Source organism: Typopeltis vanoorti, chromosome 19 (assembly GCF_054136105.1).
Source record: "Typopeltis vanoorti isolate ZY-2024b chromosome 19, IOZ_Tvanoo_1.0, whole genome shotgun sequence".
NCBI classification, from domain to species: domain Eukaryota; kingdom Metazoa; phylum Arthropoda; class Arachnida; order Uropygi; family Thelyphonidae; genus Typopeltis; species Typopeltis vanoorti.
The window spans coordinates 57,242,329-57,262,946 of NC_143567.1; the positions used below are offsets into that span (position 1 = coordinate 57,242,329).

At 36.0% G+C, this 20,618-nt stretch overlaps 1 protein-coding gene across 1 annotated transcript in view; it reads right to left on the reverse strand.

Annotated features, from left to right (window-relative positions):
• The window catches only part of Isha (Insulator su(Hw) mRNA adaptor), a 314,370-nt gene that overhangs the window by 254,171 nt on the left and 39,581 nt on the right, over nt 1-20,618 (reverse strand). Inside the window, exon 2 of the mRNA XM_090409621.1 lies at nt 215-343. Within this exon, the coding sequence (XP_090265747.1) occupies nt 215-343 (129 nt within the window). The remainder of the gene's footprint in view (nt 1-214; nt 344-20,618) is intronic.

Consider the following 20,618-nt stretch of genomic DNA (forward strand, 5'->3'; position numbering starts at 1 on the left):
AATCATCTTCATTTTTAGCAAGTAAAATGATATCACGATATCAAGTATTCTTAGTTTTTCATTTTTTTAAAATTTGTATTTCATATTTTTCTGCTTAGATTACTTCTTATAGGCATTCAACAAATATCAGATATCCTTTGATATAATAAAAATTGGAAGTAGGAGTTATCATTTTATATAGTAATCAGAGATAAATTTATATTTCAAAACTTACTTTCTGAATAAACTTCTCTACACTTTGAACAATGTGTTTGTAGAATTTAATTCCTTTTATTGCTGCTTTAGTAACTTGAGTCATCCTCGCCTTGGAAATTGGAGGTTTACTTTCATACAAGGCAGACAGCTAAAACAAATGCAAAGCTGCTTTAGTGGTTTGCATTTAAAAAATATTCATATAATGCATTTAAAAAAACCAAATATACTTTTCATTTGGTATGAAGATCAGCAATAACAAGGCAAAGACAACAAAAATAGGCAGAAGCACTGAAGATATGAACTGCATTGTGAATGTAGAACCTATAGAACTAGTAAAACATTTCAGCTACCTAGGCACAATTTTTAGTGAAGATGATAAATTAAGTACGGAATTAGACAACAGAATCAACAAGGCCAGTATGGTAGGGAGTCCACTGAATAAATTTATATGGAATAAGAAAGAAATTAGTCAAAACACAAAATTAGCTGTATACAATACAAACCAATTTTAACTTATGGATTTGAGAGCTGGGTTAGAAATAAAACACTTGACCAAAGACTGGAGACAACATACACGAGTCCTGAGAAAGATTGGAGTCATGAACAGATGGCATCAATGGCAATATCATTAAAAATGACGATATTAGGAAAGAACTTGACATTGACAGGAATGTGTTAGCAGAGATAATCTCAGGTGGTATGGTCACTTAAACAGAATGAGACAGAAAAGATTAGCAAAACAAGTGTTCTCTGCCAGGGGGATTAGGAAAAAGGAAGACCAACATGTAGGTACAGTAAAAAGTTCCTTAGAAGACTGAAATATATGATCTGATAATGTTGGAGTCTTGACAGGTAACAGATTGATTTGGAGGAAGATAGTAGACAGGAAATTAGTAATGATGTAAGTTTTTCATGTAGTACTATCATAATATCCTGTAAACCCCTTGAGGGTACATGTCAGAAATTTGATGATGATATAATTTTCATACAAAACAGTATTCATAGAGTTAAGTTTAAGATTGATCTAAAGCAGATTTATATAATTATACTGATATATTTTTTAAAAATCTAACTTCAATAATCATAAAAAAAAGTTATTCTCATTTCAGAAAAGGTATATAATGCATTTATCCAAGGCAACTCAATGCTGGATCATACAGGATGTTTAAAAGGTGGAACACACACACACACAAATCACCAAGTGTATGAACTGCAATCAAACATTTAGTCCAATTTCTTCTCTCTGCTCATACCCACTTTAATAGTTAACTGACTGGAATTATGGCTGAAGCAACTTGGGTCAATATCTATGTCTTAATTGTGTTCTTCTTCTCCCTTCTACGTGTTAGGCCTACTGGCCTATTACAGAGCTATCTTAAGCCCTTCTAAGTCGTACCTGTCTCAAGGATAAGGTAATTAGCCCTATGCCTCCCAGTATATTCTATGGCTGTAGCTGTGTGTGTTCACGGATCTTAATTGTGTGCATCATAATTTTTTTTTATGATGCACGCAATGTTTTTTTTTAATGCAGAATTGTGGAAATGAAGTTTAGAGGAGAAAAAGAGATCAGATGAAGGAAACTTGGGGGGAGGGGGAGGCCTAAAATAGCATTCATTAAAGAAAGAAGAAAAAACACAACCACACAGAATTTGAAGCAAATCTTACTAGATGAGTAAGATAAGATCCTCTGAACTTTATATGTTACTATTTCAAAAATATCTACAGACAACAAAACTCCTGAGTATCTTTGAAACTAGTAAATCACACTCAAAGATATGTGCACACAACTCAGGAACTAACACAATTCTTTTGAGCAACAAAGATTACCAGATATAGTTTGCAAAATAAATAATACAGCAAAAAATTACATTCTGGTTTACTACACTAACATGTATTCAAATAACTTACACCAACACTGATCCCAGCATATATCTCATCAAGTGAGAAATAAGGCAACACAATATAGACTACACATAATTTGCAATATTTTAATTATCTCACCGCTCCTTAACATGTTTTTTTAACATACTACTTGCAGACTTACAAAAACATTCTGAGTACTCACAATCCACTTAATGGATCAAAAGTTGTGTAAAAATCTTTACTCACTGAGCTAGGGATATTTGTTTGAATAAGACAGCTCTTGTCACTAAACTCAAGCACATCCATCTGCAACCCATATAAAATAAACAAATACTGCATACTCTCCCATCCCTCCTATAAGCAACATACAAGATCACAGCCATTTATTCCCATTCTCTATATGCAACATACATCTGAAAAAATAGCTCAAGTCCTTTACAAATATAATCACCATGCCACTTTCGAACCACACATCCAGCAAGAAACCCGTCCATTCTCAAGGTTCAGCTTCATCCTCTTGCATATTCTAGGGTATATCACGTTCCTTAAGCAAGCATGAGGAACTTGATACACTCTACAATGCGAATGTAGTTTTTAATTCCGATCTTCTTTTAACCTACTTTAGACAGACTAGTAGGTTTCTTAACATTCTCACTAAAGAACATAAAAATTACATTTGTGATCAGTGTGGCAAGTCAGGTCTGGAACACCATACTCTGAATACTCCATTATAAAGAATTAAATGGAAAAGACATCTTTACTGCAAAGAAGTTGCTGTAAGGCTGAAAGATTATTTTAAAATCAGCATTAGCAATATGAGGTGACGCTATTAAATAATGAGACTGAGTGCAAAAATGTGGTTTATTATTACAATTGTACAACTTAATTGTAATCCCCTCCTCTATACACCACTGCATATGAATTTTCCATTGCTGGAAGCAGTGCTGCAAGTCATCAGGTGTTATCTGCTTCAGTAGCACTGCCATTTTCTCCTTTACCTCATCCACTGAATGAAAATGAGTGCCCTTCAATGCAGTCAGAGAGTTAACCAACATTATTACCTTGAGGCTCTGGCCAAACTGAGAGAGCGAGTGAGGAAGAAGAAGAGACCTGATCTGTGGAAGAACAACGCTTGGATTCTCCATCAGGACAACACTCCAGCCCACAGTGCACTGTATGTAAAGCAGTATCTGGCTGATAAGAAGATCCCAATGTTGGACCATCCACCTTACTTGCTGCACTTAGCTCCATGCGACTTTTATCTTTTTCCAAAGTTAAAATCTGCATTGAAGGGCATCCATTTTCAGCCAGTGGATGAGGTAAAGGAGAAAACAACAGTGCTACTGAAGCAGATAACACCTGATGACATGCAGCACTGCTTCCAACAAATGGAAAATTTGTATGCAATAGTGTATAGATAGAAGACTTACAGATAAAACAATTACAATCAGTCTTGCCACTCTTCAGGTTCTACTTGCTACTCTCTCTCTGTCAGGGGGACGACAGCAATATGTGCAGTGTGTGCAACGCACACAGGCACCAGGATAGTAAAGGTGCCAAAGAGGAGGAAATACTTTAAAAAAAAAAGTTTTTTTTAAGTGATTTTTTTTACTGGGGGGGGGGGGGGCACCAAGTTTTGCACACAGGCACCAGACACTGCTGGCGTGCCCCTGCTCTTATGTGCACATGCATGCATACACACACGAGCATGCATTGATCAAATCCATGTGAATAGGTAATAACATGAAAAATACTGCTTTATAATAATGAGTACAGTTACTTAGAAAAACAAGTAGTTTATTATGATCACTTTCCATATTTTGTTATCAAGGATGCAATCACTCCAAGATGAATGCAATAGAAGATGCCTTTCCCAATCTCCGAAAACATATATTCATATCTGCATTAACTCCTACATAACGCTGGTTCTTAACTATCAATGTTTACTGGAAACATATGCTCTGGACTTGTGGGGACTTTCCATATGTGGAAACAAGTCTAGAAAAACCTAATATAATCTTAATGTTCAGCCATTATGACTTTTGTTGATCAATCTGGTATTATAAATGCATGTTAACATTAAGTTTGTTTCAATGTTATGTTTATCTAAAGATGTCAGAAATGCTACTAATAAACTATTTTGTTAGTTTTATTAAAGTTCACTCAAGAATTGTTGGAAGTGAGACATGGGTGAATGAGGACAGCATCCTGGAATAGAGATGGAAGCATATGATGAGTTTCATGAAGATAGAAAGGGTAAAAAGGGAAGAGGAGTGCTAGTGACGATAGAGAAAGAAACATGTCCATACAAAGTAGATATAAGAGGGAAATAGTGCCAGTGGTTTTGAGGTAGTATGGTGTGAGATAGAGGTGAATAGAATGAAATACTTGTTATAGACCTGGCAATGTGGATGGTAGTGACTATGAAATGTATAATCAAATTAGCCAAGCAAATAAGAAAAGGCTGATCATTATGGGTGCGTTTAATTATGGCAATATAGACCAGGATGATGAGACAGCAACTGGACAAAGAAAATGAATTTCTTGAAACTACCTCAGACAGTGGGCACATGAGGATTGAGGGTCTTAGATTTGATCATCTCATCAGAGGATGTAATTATAAATGGGGTGCCAAATCACCCTCCAGTTGGTGAGAGTGACCATGAAGTGATTACCCGAGTGGTTGCCAGCAGCGCCAGGACCTCTGTAAGAAAAGGGTATATGTGAAGCTACAAGGGTGGTGATTATGAAGAGCTCAGGAGACAGCTTGCAGGTGTAGCATGGAATGAGGAGTTAGGTGAAAAAAAAAGATCAATGCAAGCTTCGGGGAATATTCAAGACCTATATTCCAAGGGAAGGTTAAATAAGGTATGTGTGAAATGGATGAATGTGATGAAATGGATGGAAAAATGCATTATGGACCCAGCATAAGAGAAGTGGTAATAATCAATTCCATCAGGATTACAAAGAACAGGCAAAGAGAGTGACTTGGTTGGTAAGGGTAGCAAAAGTGAAGTATGAGCAGCACTTAGCTAATGAAGCCAAAAAGAATCCTAGGGAGTTCTTTCAGTATACAGCCAACAACAAGAACAACAACAAAACAAAACAAAACAAAAAAAAAAAAAAAAAAAAAAAGATTATGAAAAGATGACAATGACTGGAGAAAATGGTATAAAAACAACTGCTGCAGAAGATATAATGGATATACTTAATGAGCAGTTCATAAAGGTCTTTCATTCTTGTGAATGTGACATCATGGAGAGTTAAGAGTAGTTGATGATGAGGAGGAGAGACTGACTTTAAGTGGTATATGGGGAAATTGAGCAAACTTGATGTTAATAAGACTGTGGGGCTAAATAATACATCACCACGTATTTTTGAAGGATTGTGCCAGGGAGTTGGCATCTGCCTTGACATATATTTTAATATGAATCTTGCACTGGGTTCCAAAGGAATGGAAGGAGGGCAAGATTGTACTGTACTACTTTATAAGAGAGGTGACAGAACTCAAGAATCAAATTATAGTCCTATCTGTGTGTCAGATTTTGTGGTTAAGGAGCTGGAGAAGTTGGTGAGAACTAGGATTCAGAATTGGGTTGATAACAATGGTATTATCTTTGATGGACAGCATGGGGAGGTCATGTTACCTGATTGGAGATTGGCTATCTGATAGGTATCAGTTACTTGTGTAAGGAGGGAGCAATATCCCAGAAGAGGAAAGTTACTACTGGTGTGACTAAGGGATCTGTTTTAGGGCCATTGCTATTTAACTGCATGTTACTGATATTGGGGAGGATTTGGATGGAGATATTCAGTTGTTTGCAGATGATGCAAAGTTGGGATGAACTATGAAGAGTAGAGATGTTGTGGCCTTACAAGAAGACTTGAATAGATTGAGTGAATGGGCATGGAAATGGGGGATACCAGTTCAATGTTGCAAAATGTAAGATTTTTTTTTTCATTTCTCATTCCACTGTATAAGGCGGTGATTAGGCACACATGGACTACTGTGCACAGATTTGGTCAACTGGTTTTTAAAAGGATGAAGAAATGTCGGAACGAGTCAAATGGCAATTGACTAAGGATTTCTGATCTCTGGAATGTCGAATAAATTGGGAATGGTCGAGAAGATGCAATTTACAGTCTAGTGTATAGGAAGAAGATGGGTGATATGATAGAGACCTACAAGTTAGTAAAGGATTGTTATAGGATCAATGTTGAAGAGATCTTACAGAAAATGGTGGGAGATCAGGGGAGAACCAGAGGTCATCCCTGGAAGCTGTATAAAGAGGGTGTAGGCAGGGGAATGAGAAGAAGGTTTTTATGCATGCAGAGTTGTGAATGATTGGAATGCCTTGTCTGCAGAGAATTTGAATGTGTTTAAAGTGTGGTATGATGAGCTGTGTGTATGACAAAAGGACCTCCTAGATGAGAATTTGACTCCATGAGGTCTTAGGATAATAATAAATGTTTTCCTCTTATATTTGTATTATATGTGTACTAGAGATATCATTAATATGTACAGTGTATACTTATTTTAAAATCCTAATGAAGCACAAAGACCTGGGTTCGAATTCCATCTAGGATGCCAAGAATCTTTATAATGGCTTTTTAACTGAAGATGAATTAAATGGTCTCATGGAAGTGGCAGGGTTTTTCATCCTGAAAAACAGACAAATATTCATCAGCCTTTATATACGAGTATCCTAACTCCCACCATTAAATTGCAAGAATGAAATTTTTTGAAAGTTTAATGTAAGCAAACAAAGTTAGGGTACTCATCTATAAAGGCTGATGAATATTTTGTCAAAACAAGCAACCAGATATCTTCATGCAGAGTGCATGAAGATATTTTGGAACTAAGCAGTCTGTCTCTGCTGTACATGTTGACATTTAAAAATATGTTTAAAAAAAATATTTTGCAGCATATTTAAAAATAAGCTGCAAAATGTTTCTCAGACAATGTCACATAACTGTGTAAATAAACTCTCTACCACATCAATGTTCCAAGATTTGAAGGAGGTGACACTTTTAAATTTCTGGTTATCAATGGTTAAAATGTTCATTTCCCCCCTTGATTGTGCTTTTTGCATACATTTAAATATTCAGTTTGATCCTAGTTGATTTGTAATTCTAGTTTTACAGCAGCAATTTTGAGTTTTCTAAATGTTGTTCTAATGTCTTCAGCATTTTGTCCAACAGGTCATATACCAACTGCATATTCTAATATTATGCATAATAATATATTTCTGAATAATATTAGGAGAATAGTTTAATAAAATTGCATCTGAGAATTTGTCTATAACAAATATGACCATGTTGCTACCAACTGGTGAGAGTGAGAGAGATTTAGTGGCTAAAAGTGCGGAATTTTCAGTTAAGATAGGATATATGTGGAATTACAGGGCTGGATGTTGATAGTACATGGGAAGTGGTAAGGGAGTGTTTGAGGAAGGTAATGACAGATTGCATATAGTACGCCCACAGATACGAGACCCTTCGACACTTCTGCACATGTCAAAAGAAGGAGAATCCATTCCGATAATAGGGTAATCAATCTTTATTGTGGGATGAGTGTTTATTATTACACGTCGGAAAATTAACTTCTCATTTACGATCATTGTTTTTTAAAGTGGTAACTATTTTGCTTGTATAACAGTTGGAAAATGCTACGTATAAAGCACGCGATTTCGCGTGTTGGTGACAAATTCGTACATTGCCTTATTTCTTTCTCCCCTTCAACATGAATTGACTCTTCTTGGCAGCCTGCCAATGACAGCTCTCGCTTCTGTGGTCGGACTATCTAGAGTCAGGAGAGTAAATCAAGTGGAAGTTAAATGAATGAATATCATCATTAAGCTGAAGCTGCAAAAATAGAAACAACTGTGGAGGGAATTTAAGGAGAAGGTGACCAGCAGACACAGGCCAGTAACTAGTGTGGTAAGAAAGGCAAAACAGAATATGAAAGGAAGTTAGCAATGCAGGCTAAAGATAATCACTAACCATCTTTTGATATGCCAAGTAAAAAAAAAGAATGTATATGCAGAATGATTATAATGAATGCTGATGGTAGGGAGGTAATTGAATCAGTTGAAACAGTAATTCTACTGTTACTAAGTGAACACTTTGCAGGAGTATATCATCCAGGTGGTGATATTGCAGGAACGAGAGAGAGCCAAACTTATATGAGAACTGAGGTAAATGAAATGGAGGTGAGTAGCATATTACAGAACCTTCATGTGAATACAGTTGTGAGACTGGATGGTATATGAGCTTGAGTTTTACGTGAAGCTGCGAGGAAATTATCAGTGTTCTTGAGCATACTGTTTAAATCTAAGTCTGAGGTCTGAGTTTCCAACCAACAGTTGGAAAAAGGAGAAAACAGTTCCATTGCATAAAGGAGATGCCAAGACTGATGTAACAAATTACCGACCAATCAGCATATCAGGAGTTGTCAAAGTATTGGAGAAGTTGGTCAAGAGCAAAATACACAAGTGGGTAGATGGAAATGGGATACTCTATGGGGGTGGGGGGCACATGGTTTTGTGAATCGTGAGCAAGTTACTGAGGTCATGCCTCAGTAACTTGATCACATTTTATAATACAGTGACAGCTGAGTTGGATAAAGGTAATGAGTTTACAATGATACTGCTGGACTTTGCAAAGGTCTTTGACAGGATACCACATGGAATTCTAATCGGTAAACTGCAACACATGGGGATGGATATGGTTAGAAGGGTGGTCGAAGGAGAGATATCAGAGTAGTTTATTTAGGAGTAGAGTCCAAAAGAAGGTCTGTGACTAGTGGCATGTGCCACGGGGTTCTGTTCTAGAACTGCTACTGTTTAATTTGTACATTAGCGATATAGGAAAGGATCTGAGAGGAACTATTCAGTTATATTTCCCAATGATGTAAAGTTGGGTAGAGCAATAGTTAATACAGATGATGTCAAAATTTCGCAGGATGATTTGGATAGATTGGCAGACTGGGCAAAGGAGAATGGATGTCAGTTTAATATGATAAAGTGTAAGGTTATGCATTTTGAGGTGAAAAGATTACCAGCTGTATACCACATTGGTGGAACTGTGCTACAGGAAACTGACAAATCCCGAGACTTGGGAGCGTTAGTGGATAGGGAGTTAAAGTTTAGGATGGCACATAGCAAAAGTGACTAAAGCAGCTCATCAGGTTATTTAGTTACTGAAGAATACTTTGATGTGCAGAGACAAACAGTTATTGTTCCTCTTTATCAAGCCTTGATAAGACCCCGTCTTGAGGACTGTGTGCAGATCTGGGTGCCAGGGATTTTTTTTGATGAAGAGGAGGTAGAGAGGATCAAGAGGTGAGTGACCAAGATGTCAGCAGTTCTATGGAATGAGCCTTATGAGAAAAGGTTGAAGATTTGTGGATTACAGAAACTGGTTGATAGTCAGAAAAGAGGTGATATGATTGAAACATACAAATTACCAAAGGGTTTTTACAAGATTAATTCAGAGGAAATTTTTCAGAACATGTCTAGTGGTGGGAAAACTAGGTACCATCCATGGAAACTGAGTAAGAGTGTAGTTAGCAAAGGTGTTAACATCAGAACCAGGTTTTTTGCTCGCAGAGTAATGAATGAGTGGAATAGGTTGCCATGACTATGAATGAGTTCAAAGCAAAGTATGATAGATACTGAGCAAATGTTGGATAGTTCTTAACATGATGTTTAGAGCCTCCTTTGATGAGTCTAGGACTCCTAAGAGTAGGCTGTAATAATAATAATAGTAATAATAATTACTGTTCTGTTCATCTTTTACAATTTTTTCCACCGGAATCTTTTTCCCATATTAAATTTATCAGCTTATGTATATGAATGGTTAATTCATTATCCACACATTTAATGAGTTCAGCTACTATTCCATCAGTACCTGGTGTCTTCTTGTTGTTTTTGCTTTATACTTTCCTCTACTACGGAAGGCTTAATTATTGCTGGTTGACAGTATTTGTTTGAAAGACATGGTACGGTCATTACAATTTAGGAGTTAGTTAAAGTACCCTCTTTACCTGTTTGCTATTTCATCTCTAATGGATAGTATTTGTCCATTGCTATTGTTGACTACTGTTGTCTTCATATGTGAACCTGTTTTTTGGTTTTTAGTTTCATGGAAAAATTTTCTGGGATTTATTGTAAAGCATTTCTGGATTTCTTCAATCTGTTCAAGAAAGAATTTTCTTTTCTGTTGTCTTATTGTTTTATTTGATTCCTTGCTGCTCTCTTTGTATCTCAGAGAGGCATGAATATCAGCCAAGTGCTTCTATCATATTTCTTTTTCTTTACTGCCCATTCACATTCTTCACTGAATTTTCAGCTGCTACTTTTGTGCTATCCTTGATATGATTATAGATGTTTTCAATATTTTCATTCTCTGCCAGTCATATGTTTCAATTTCTGTTTTAATTCATACTTATATTTTCTTCTCTCTTCTGTTATAACTAGTTTGTTAATATTTTATCTCCTAGGTAATAATTGTAAATAAATTTATCTCCTAAGTAAATAATTGGTACCTTACTTAATCCTAAGTAAGGTACCAATTAGAAAATGGCCACTATCACACTCAACTCCTCTGAAGCTCTAGATATTCTGAATTCAATTTCTATGTCTTTTACTGATTACGATATGGTCTATTTGATTGAATGTATAACCATCAGGAGATTTCCATGTTCATTTTGTGTACAATTGTTCCAACATAGTCCTGCTTATTAAATTTTTGGATGTGGCCAAATTAACTGATCTTTCTCCATTAATATTTGTCTCTTCGTGAAGGCTTTGGTTTCCAATAATTTTTTTTTTAATAAATTTCTTCTTTTCCAATTTTTGCATTAAAATCACCTGTATAAAAATTATTATTTTTTATTATGTGACTCTTCTGCAGCTTCTGTAAGTGCGTGTACATTAATAAAGGTTATCATGAACTTTGCTTGTACTCTTGACTTGCTTATTCTTTCATTAAAAGCTTCAGATTCTATCGGATGACCACAATTTTTTCCTAATGATGAAACCTGTTCCAAATTCATGTTTATCAGAGTTGTTTCCACCATAAAGTAGCAAAAGGTTCTCGTTCTTCAAATTTCCATCTCCTGTCCATCATGTCTCTTGTATTGCTACTATATCAATTTTATACCAAGTTGATCTCAACGAATTATTCGTCTCCTCCAATTCATGCAGACAGCTAAGACAAACGATCTACTCTATCAGAAACAGTGCACAACAAAACCTCCTGGGGTTATTTCTAGTTTAAAAAAAAAAAAAAATCAGAATACTACTGAATAGCTTACATATTAAAGAATTGAATGGTCCTGATGAAATCAGCAAAATACTCAAAAGCAGGATCCCACAAATAACAGACATTCTATGTCATCTAAACATTCGTTCATATGCATCTGATATGAAAAAAAGCCTATATTCAGCTTAATTTACTCTCACTCACAAAGAAAGGGGGGGGGGGGTTAATGAGATGTCCATTTTTTATTGTTGAAGCAAGCTAATGATTCTTCCATTCAATTTCAGGAGAATGAATATGTATCTGGTTGCTGATTTTTCCAGATCGGGTCAGGGGACTTGAAACAAATAGGTGGTAGATTTTGGAGGTCCTCATGGATGGGTAATATGATGATGCAATACCACACTGGGGCACAGTATTCTGCACAAGAGTACATTATGGCATGGGCAGCAGTTTTCAAAGTGTCGGCTCCTTCCCCCCCCACCCCCACCCCAAACACACAAGCTTCCTGATATCATTCCTAGTTTTTAGCTTTTTGGCAGACATTTTTCAGGTGTTTCTTGAAGGTTAAAGAGCAATCTAATGTGGCTCAGAGATATTTTAGGTTGGGGTTGTGCTTCTAAGTCTCCTCTCTGAATGAGACCTTCAGCTGTTTATCAGCTTGATGATTGTTCAAGTGAAATGGGCAAACTTCAGTCTTAGAGGGATTTGAGCAAAGATAGATGCCATTTGGTATAATAGTTGTAGAGAACTTCCAAGGTTGGAATTGAGCAGTCTTTGCCTCATTCAGGTGATAATCCAAGTTGCCAATTACAGATCATCTGTGTACGCAAACTTTCGAGGAGGTTTGTTGCATGTCAACTAATGTATAAATTAAAGAGGAGCAGAGCTAGCACAGAACCCAGCCATGATAAATGGGGAGGGTCGAGCACAGGGCTAGCAACCCAGTCTCAGAAAAAATCTTTCCTATACAAACTGAAACCTTCCAAAATGTGATACCTGATGAAGAAAATAGAACATGAACTGCCACGAATATGAGGCACCTCTGTGAAATCTCTTCTGGGGAAGCAGAGGTGCGGACAGTGAGAGACACCTTACCAAAAGACAAGCTTAGACTGGGATGTTGGAATGTTAGAACCATATTTGAAACTGGGAAGACATACCAAGTCTCGAGAGTCCCAGAAAAATACAGATCACAAATAATGGGATTAACCATGTCGCCATCAATATGGATAAAATACATCAATCCTCTACACCTCGTATCCATCACATATTTCAATGTAATATCAATGGTATTAGAATTTTAATATGCACTTCGCATCCATGGTAACTTGAACGTATATATACGTCCTGGCTGGTTAAGTGAAACGAGATGGATAGGAACTGGAAAAATGAAATTAAATTCTGGTCACTACTTAATCTATTCTGGGAACCAAAATACGAATGACCACACAAAGGAAGTTGCACTAATAGAAATTTCAAGAAATGAGTGATGGTGACCAGAGTCTAGAATTAAATGAACAAAATGCATCATTAGATATAAATTTGAAAGAAATAACAAAAATAGAAATTACAAAAGCAATAACCCAGGTCAAAACAGGTAAAGCACTGGGAGCAGACAACATACCAGGCGATATACTGAAAGCAGAGATATCATATCCATTACTAAATGAGATATGGAAGAAAGAAGAGTGGCCTAAGGAATGGAATACTGGTTAAATTACCAAAAAAAGGGAACCTATCTGAATGCAAAAATTGGAGCGGTATAACATTGCTAAGTGTTATAAATAAAATACTGGCAAGGATTTTGATACTAGAAAGAATCAAAATAGAAATAGAAAAACAACTAACACCAGGACAGGCAGGATTTAGAGCCAATAGATCATGCACCCGATCACATTGCTACTTTACGAATTATCATAGAACAATCATTGGAATGGAAGGCAAGCTTATATTTACATTTTATTGATTTTGAACAAGCTTTCGACAGTATAAACAAATCTTCCTTATGGAAATTACTTAGACATTATGGACTACCAGAAAAAAATAATAAGAATAATTTAAAAAATGTATGAAGATTTTGAAATTAAAGTAATACATGGAAATACCCTCTCAGAACCATTTAAAACAAAGATAGGGGTAAGGCAAGGTTGTATACTCTCCCCTACTATGTTTTTAATTGTCATAGACTGGGTGATGAGAAAAGTATCTCATGGAAATACAGGATTACAATGGTTACTTCAAAACCAACTCCACGATCTAGATTTTGCAGATATCTGCTTACTTTCACAGAAGCACAAACATATAGAACAAAAAACAACAACACTTGTAAAAACAGCCAAAAAAAGTTAAGTTTTAGGATAAATAAAAATAAAACAATGTTAATGAAAATAAATGCAAAGCAAAATAAACAAATAACAATAGAAGAAACACCACTTAAAGAAGTAGAACAGTTTATATACCTTGGTTCAATAGTATCAATAAAAGAAGGAACTATTCAAGATATAAATAGAAGGAAACAGCTGGCTTATTCAACTTTCAACCAACTTAGAAATATTTGGAAAAACAAGATCCATACATTAGTATTGTAAAGACCATACTAATGTATGGATCAGAAAGGTCCAGCTCTTCCTAAACAAGTGCTTAAGAATGATACTGGGAATATACTGGCCAAAGCAAATATCAAACGAAAAACTATGGCAGAGAACAAACCAGAAACCGATGTTGCAACAGATACGCAAAAGGAAATGGTTGGGGCATGTGTTGAGGAATGAAGATAAAATAACAGTAAAACAGGCTCTAGATTGGAACCCACAGGGTAAAAGACGAGGAAAGCCAAGAGAAACATGGAAAAGAACAATGCTGAAAGAAATAACAAATATTAATAAAAACTGGAATCAAATAAAAACAGAAGCAAAAAATAGAGTCCGGTAGAAAAAGGTGATGGAAGACCTAGGTTCCCAGGTGGAGTGAAAAGGATTACGTAAGACCTAGAACAGAGCCCTGTGGTAGTCCATTTTTTAGTACTTTAAAGGGGCTATTTTTACGATACAGTTGTACCTTGAATTTGCATTTTGATGTCATGTGCATTAAAATCTTAATCATCTTTGGGTCTTGCGTTACAGTTGAAAATTTCAGTATGAGTCCATTCACCCAAACTGTGTCGCATGCAGCGGACAGATCTACGAATGCTATTGAGGTTTTAAGGCCTTTCTGCAAACTAGCTTCTATATGCGTAGTAAGGATGTTCCTAGTTTCAGCAGCTGCAAAAGTCTCTGAATCCGGCTTGTTCATTTGATACTATGGCATTACTCAAAGGATAAATTCGACTATAGAGTAATCATTCAAAAAGTTCATAGGGCTTCGTAAAGATACTGGTCGAAAGTTTGTTGCATAAGTAGGCTTTGGAAAACCTTGTAGGTTTTCCAGGAACTCCTTGATATGTTTGGCACATTGACGGACCTGTTCCAGGCTACCTCAGGCACAATCTAATGGGTTAGAGACAATATGAACTTAAATTTGTGATTTTTAGCATATATAGTTTTAGTGTGTGTGTGGGGGGGGGGGTGTTATTCACTTCTTCTATTTTTATTTTTCTATTTGCACAAACCCAACCCATACAAAATGTATATATCAAACAAAAGAACCACCTTTCCTTCCCATCAATCCTCTAAAATACAGTCAGCCCTCAACTTATATGACTTACAACCACTTGTATTTATGATGGCCATCCCATCAGTGTACACCGAATATTCCCGCTTTCCAGAATTTTATAGAAAATTGCAAAAGTCACTTACGGGTCTTACTTCCAAGATGTTTAATGAACTCAGGGTATATACCATCCAGGCCTGCTGCTTTGTTATTTTATAGTGATTTAAATGCTTGAACCATTTCGTTTTCAGTGAATGGCATTGAGTGGTTATTTTGTTTGACACTTCTATAAACACAGAAGTGTTTGGTTCTAATTTCTTAAGAATAAGATGAACTAATCTTTAAGTTCTTAGATGTTTGCTAGATTCTAGTTGCTTCAGGAGTGATCTGCGTGACTTTCTGCTTTGAAACTGATGCAGTTCCGAGTTTTCAGAGCAAGAACCAATGTGACTATGGTGGGTTAAGTCTAAATTTTGGGTTGTGGTTTTCCAACGTTGCTGTTGTTGTTCATTAAGCATTCCTAAAATTCCTTTTCCAATTTCAGGATCTGGAATTTTTTTATTTTTTGAATAGTTCCTCAGTTTCAGGAGACCAGCATGGGGGTTTACTGTTTCTAGAAACCACTTGGTATACATCATTTTGCAGCACCTATCAGTACTCCTACAAAACGTTCATAATTTTTGACTTCAGGTTAGACCAAACGAATGTTAGATTCAATCTGTTTAAAGTATTATTCCCAGTTAGCTTTGCGAAAAATTCTATCTTGGTCTTTCCAAAGATTGTATAATAGGTCTATGTTGAGATCATGGAAAGTTTAAGTACTTTCCTACCAGTGGGTAAAGGATCATCCTCGATGTTGCAAGTGACAAATCAGGTCAGGGTTTGAGTCTTTCTTCCATCTACCTGATTTAAAAGTTCCAGTGTTTTGCATTAAAACCCAGTGAGCCCAAGGATTTCAAGCCCATTTCATTAGTCTAGTACCACTGATATAATTTCTACAATAGCCCCAGAAGTAACACTGCTGTTAAAATCTCCTATGTAGACTGCTGGATGTTGGTGAGAAGGAAAAGCTGGAATAGACCAAGTTTGTTTTGGTGGTTTGTAAAGTGACACTATGGTTGTGCCAGCTGCCATCGCTTTAATCTTATCTTCTTTGCTGATATGTAGTTCCTGGAGAGTTTACATCGATGTTATTTGTCCTGCAGATTTTTCCAAGTAGTTCACTTTTGGCTTGGGAGGCCCTCTAATTTAAAAGTTATAATATTCTAATAATAAAGTTCTAAGAACCACCTAATATTAATTTGCAAGATCAGTAGGGTGAATTCAGTTTCCCTTATTGTTTGGTCAGTTTTGGAACCTTTTCGAGAAGGTCTACTTCGTTTCTTCTCAATATACTTTCCTTTCATTTTGCACATATTAGCCATATTGGGATGTCAACCTGTCAAAAAAAATGACAGGTTGACATCCCAATGGTCGTGAAAGTTTAGCTGCCAAAGATGTCACCCAAGGTGTACCACAAGGAGGTATTTCATGACAATTCAACACCCCAATTCAGATGTGCTACCATGATGTACAAGCATGTGCCAATTCCCAACATGTGACTGTGGTGCTAATCAACAGACTGTCAATCATATTATGCAGTTTTCAGGGCACATTGCCGGACCTGTTCCAGGCTACCTCGGGCACAATCTAATGGGTTAGAGACAATATGAACTTAAATTTGTGATTTTTAGCATATAGTTTTAGTGTGTGTATGTGTGTGTGGGTGTTATTCACTTCATCTTTCTATTTGCACAAACCCAACCCATACAAAATGTATGGGTCAAACAAAAGAACCACCTTTTCTTCCCATCAATCCTCTAAAATACAGTCAGCCCTCAACTTATGTGACTTACAACTACTTGTATTTATGATGGCTATCCCATCAGTGTATACTGAATATTACCTACCTCCTGTAACCCATGGACCAGGGTGTTATTGCTACTACCAAGGATGAAAAAACCTTCAGACTTTTGGAAGAAATATAATATCCTATGCCATATAAGGAATGTAGATGCAACAGTGAGGTGACAGAGTATAAATACATTTGAACTTGATTTATAACAAGCACCAAGGGACTGACAACATTTCTTTATTATTTTAATTTTCATTCACATTTGCCAACTTGGCAAATGGTCCAAGCTTATAGCATGTTTTCAAGTGGGTATTCCACCATGACCTACCTTCAGTGGCATAGCTGGGGGGGGTCTGCCCCGGGCAGCACTTTGAAACTTTTTGAACTTTTGCAGTTAATTCTAAAATACAGTCTAGAGAACTTAGTTCCAAATATTGTAATATTACTGTAAATATTTTCCTCACAATTGCTATAAGTGTTGCTAGTTGTGAGAGGAGTTTTTCTAAATAAAATCGGATTAAGAATTACCTACATTACTATGAAATAGACTTCGCCAATGTCATCGACGATTTTGCTAACAGAAAAGCAAGAAAAATAACATTTTAGAATGTTGGAATTAAAGTTTTACTTCAAAACTAAACATAGTATTTTAATTTATTTCCCTATACAGTGTTTTGACTTTTTGTAGTATTTTTGGTGTGTATTGAGAGGGGCGGCAAACTCAGGGAAAGCCCCGAGCAGCAACAGCTCTAGCTACGCCACTGCCTACCTTCAAACCTTGATGAACTTAGGGATAAAATTAAACAACATGTCCAGCAGATATCCAAACCCTTGCTCTCCAAGATGACAGAGAATCATCAGATGTGCTACCAAACCTGTCTTGAAAGACAAGGTGCCCATTTTGAGCATGTAATCTAACACTGTTAATGCTTTATTCAACCAAGATTCCACCAATAGTTGTGGATGTGCATATCATGTGTAAACATGTTGCTTTGTTAATAAACCCATTTACTCCATAACATTGTAGTAATTCAGCACTTTTTTTTTGTTGTGCCATACCGCATAAGAACCTCATACCGACCTTGACTCCTATTATAATTATATAACTGGTAATTAGTTTACGGAATTAACAACTCATAAAGTATATTAATTAAAGATAACTTTAATGAATAACTTCTATATTTCGGAAACGTCACATTGCCATCTTCACGAACATAAAGATATGGTATGCACCCAAATTTGGGAGACTTACATTATGAGAACTTCAGCCCAACTGCCAAGACTACCAAATTAGCCCGCAAGAGGGCACCATTAGGACTTTAGGAACAATATTAGTTTCTTGCTTTCTTCCTCGTTTGCTTTGCGTTAGTGCCTGCGTGCACATACCATATCTTTATGTTCCTGAAGATGGCAATGTGACGTTGCTGAAATATAGAAGTTATTCATTAAAGTTATCTTTAATTAATATACTTTATATGCGTTGTTAATTCCGTAAACTAATTACCAGTTATGTCTGACCAACGTATAAGCCTTGCTACTAGAATATTATTATTATAGTGCGACACCTTCAAAGACATCACAGGAGGACACTACTCTGCCACACACATCTTGCCATCTCCACCAATCAACTCTCAAACTACACACAATGACACTACTATCATGAATGCCTTTTGCAGTCTACCACAACAGCATTTTTGTAAAACATGTGGAAAGGTGTATATTGGCAGTACAGTTATTTTCATGGTATTGATTACACAGAATAAGAAAATAAATAATATTAACTTATTAGCTGATATTTTGTTGGTATTATATCCAGCATCTTCAGAGTACAAGAACACTTTGTTACAGTATACAAAACAACAATTTGGTGTAACATTGGGACTAGTTTAAAAAAAACTGTAACAGACAACAACAAGGAATGTAAGTCCTAATTAGGTGCCATCTATGTTGATGCAAGAGAGAAAACAAGTATTAATTAGATCTTAAGATGACCGTTTCCCAGATTTTTGGTAAATTTATACAACCATATTTGTTGTGAGTATGTTTAAAAGCTGTTGTTGATTCCATAACAATCTCTCTGACGACTTCTGTGTAGCACTTTTGTTTTCTTCCATTTGATCCTTTGTGAAGGGGTATCCACGGTTTATGGCAAGATTTATAGCCAATCGGGTCTGCTAGACCCAATTTGCCATAACGATAGTGCTAGATGTATTTTTTATGTTCACCCAGGCAGATATCAACAGTTCTTCCTGTCTGTCTGTTCATAGTAAACCAAGTCACAAGAACAGGGCACTTCATAAACTCCTGGATGTGATAAAGAAGACAGTTCATCCTTAGGTGAATGAATGGGAGCTGCTAATTTGACATGTGCTTTAAATATGGCAAGTAGTTGATATTTATTAAGTACTCTAGATATCTTTTCAGATATGCCTTGAATTTATAGGATGGCAACAGTTTTTTATCTGTGATAGAAAAAAAGGGGATTTCTGGGAAGTATTTAGTTTTTTTCTGTCCTATGGGGATTATAGCCATTAGCTAAGAAAGTGTGATGCAAGTGAGTGAGTTCAACAGAAAGAGTATTGTCGGTGGAACAGATAGCTCTAGCTCTGGGAATTAAGTGTTTTTAGGATATCATATTGTTGAGCCTAGATGAGTGCGATTGTTTATGCAAATATCTCCTTGTATATGTGGGTTTTCTATAAACAGAAAAAGATAAAGTACCATCTGGAAGCCATGTGATTAGTGTATCCAGGAAGAGCAGACTTAAGAAAAAATACTGACCTACAGTTTTCTTAGCATGTATTACATTTTAGTAAAACTAAGATATTCTTAGTTTTTGAATAGTACATAATTATACTTTGACCAAACTAAAAGTAAAATAGCACAAAAGATTTTCAAAATCACAATTGGCTGGGCTTGTTCTTCGAACTCTTTTTTTTTTTTAAATGTCGACTGTTTTAATGATATGCTGTATTGAAACAGTTAGATGGAATATAGAGTACATACAGAATAGTGCTAGAAAATACACAATAGTGACCATTGCTTTACCCCCCCCTTCCCACGAAAGGGTCTCATGCCTCCAGTTTGAAAACGAATATACTATGATGATTCCATAATTACCACCCCCAACTGGCCGAGGTGGATGAAATAGCCAGACCACCCGAGCTTTTTCTTTCATGGATCAAAACTTGATCGGCATTCTACTTTTTATCGTGCCATGACCTCCCTCCACCATTAATCCCTTTACAGCTATTTTAGAGTCATTAGTGGATTAACTGTTGGTTAGAGACCTTTGTGTCACCTGTCTTTAAGAGTACTGTGTTACATGGAATTTCTTTTACTGTCCTAAGATATTTAACCTTTTTTTGCCTCACAATTGATTTATTGTGTCTCTTCCCAAAAATGGAAATGAATTTCACATGTGCAAAAGTAATGATTCCTGAAATGACCACCGATCAGTCTTTGCAATGAATCTATTTAGTAATAGTAAATTTGCTGTATTTTATTCTTCAAATCAGTGCAATGGAACAAGACAACTTTGTGTCTTCACTTTACTGATAATACAGAAGCTTTTTTTTTTTTCGTGGATTTTCAAACGTGTTTGCATTGAAAATATGTCAAATATTTTAAATATGACCTTTTGCTTTCTTTTGTAGCAAGATAACATTACATGGATTATCACATTTCAGTTTTAGAAACAAAGTAACCACCATAGATTATGTTGAAAACATAGTATGAAAGATATCATGTT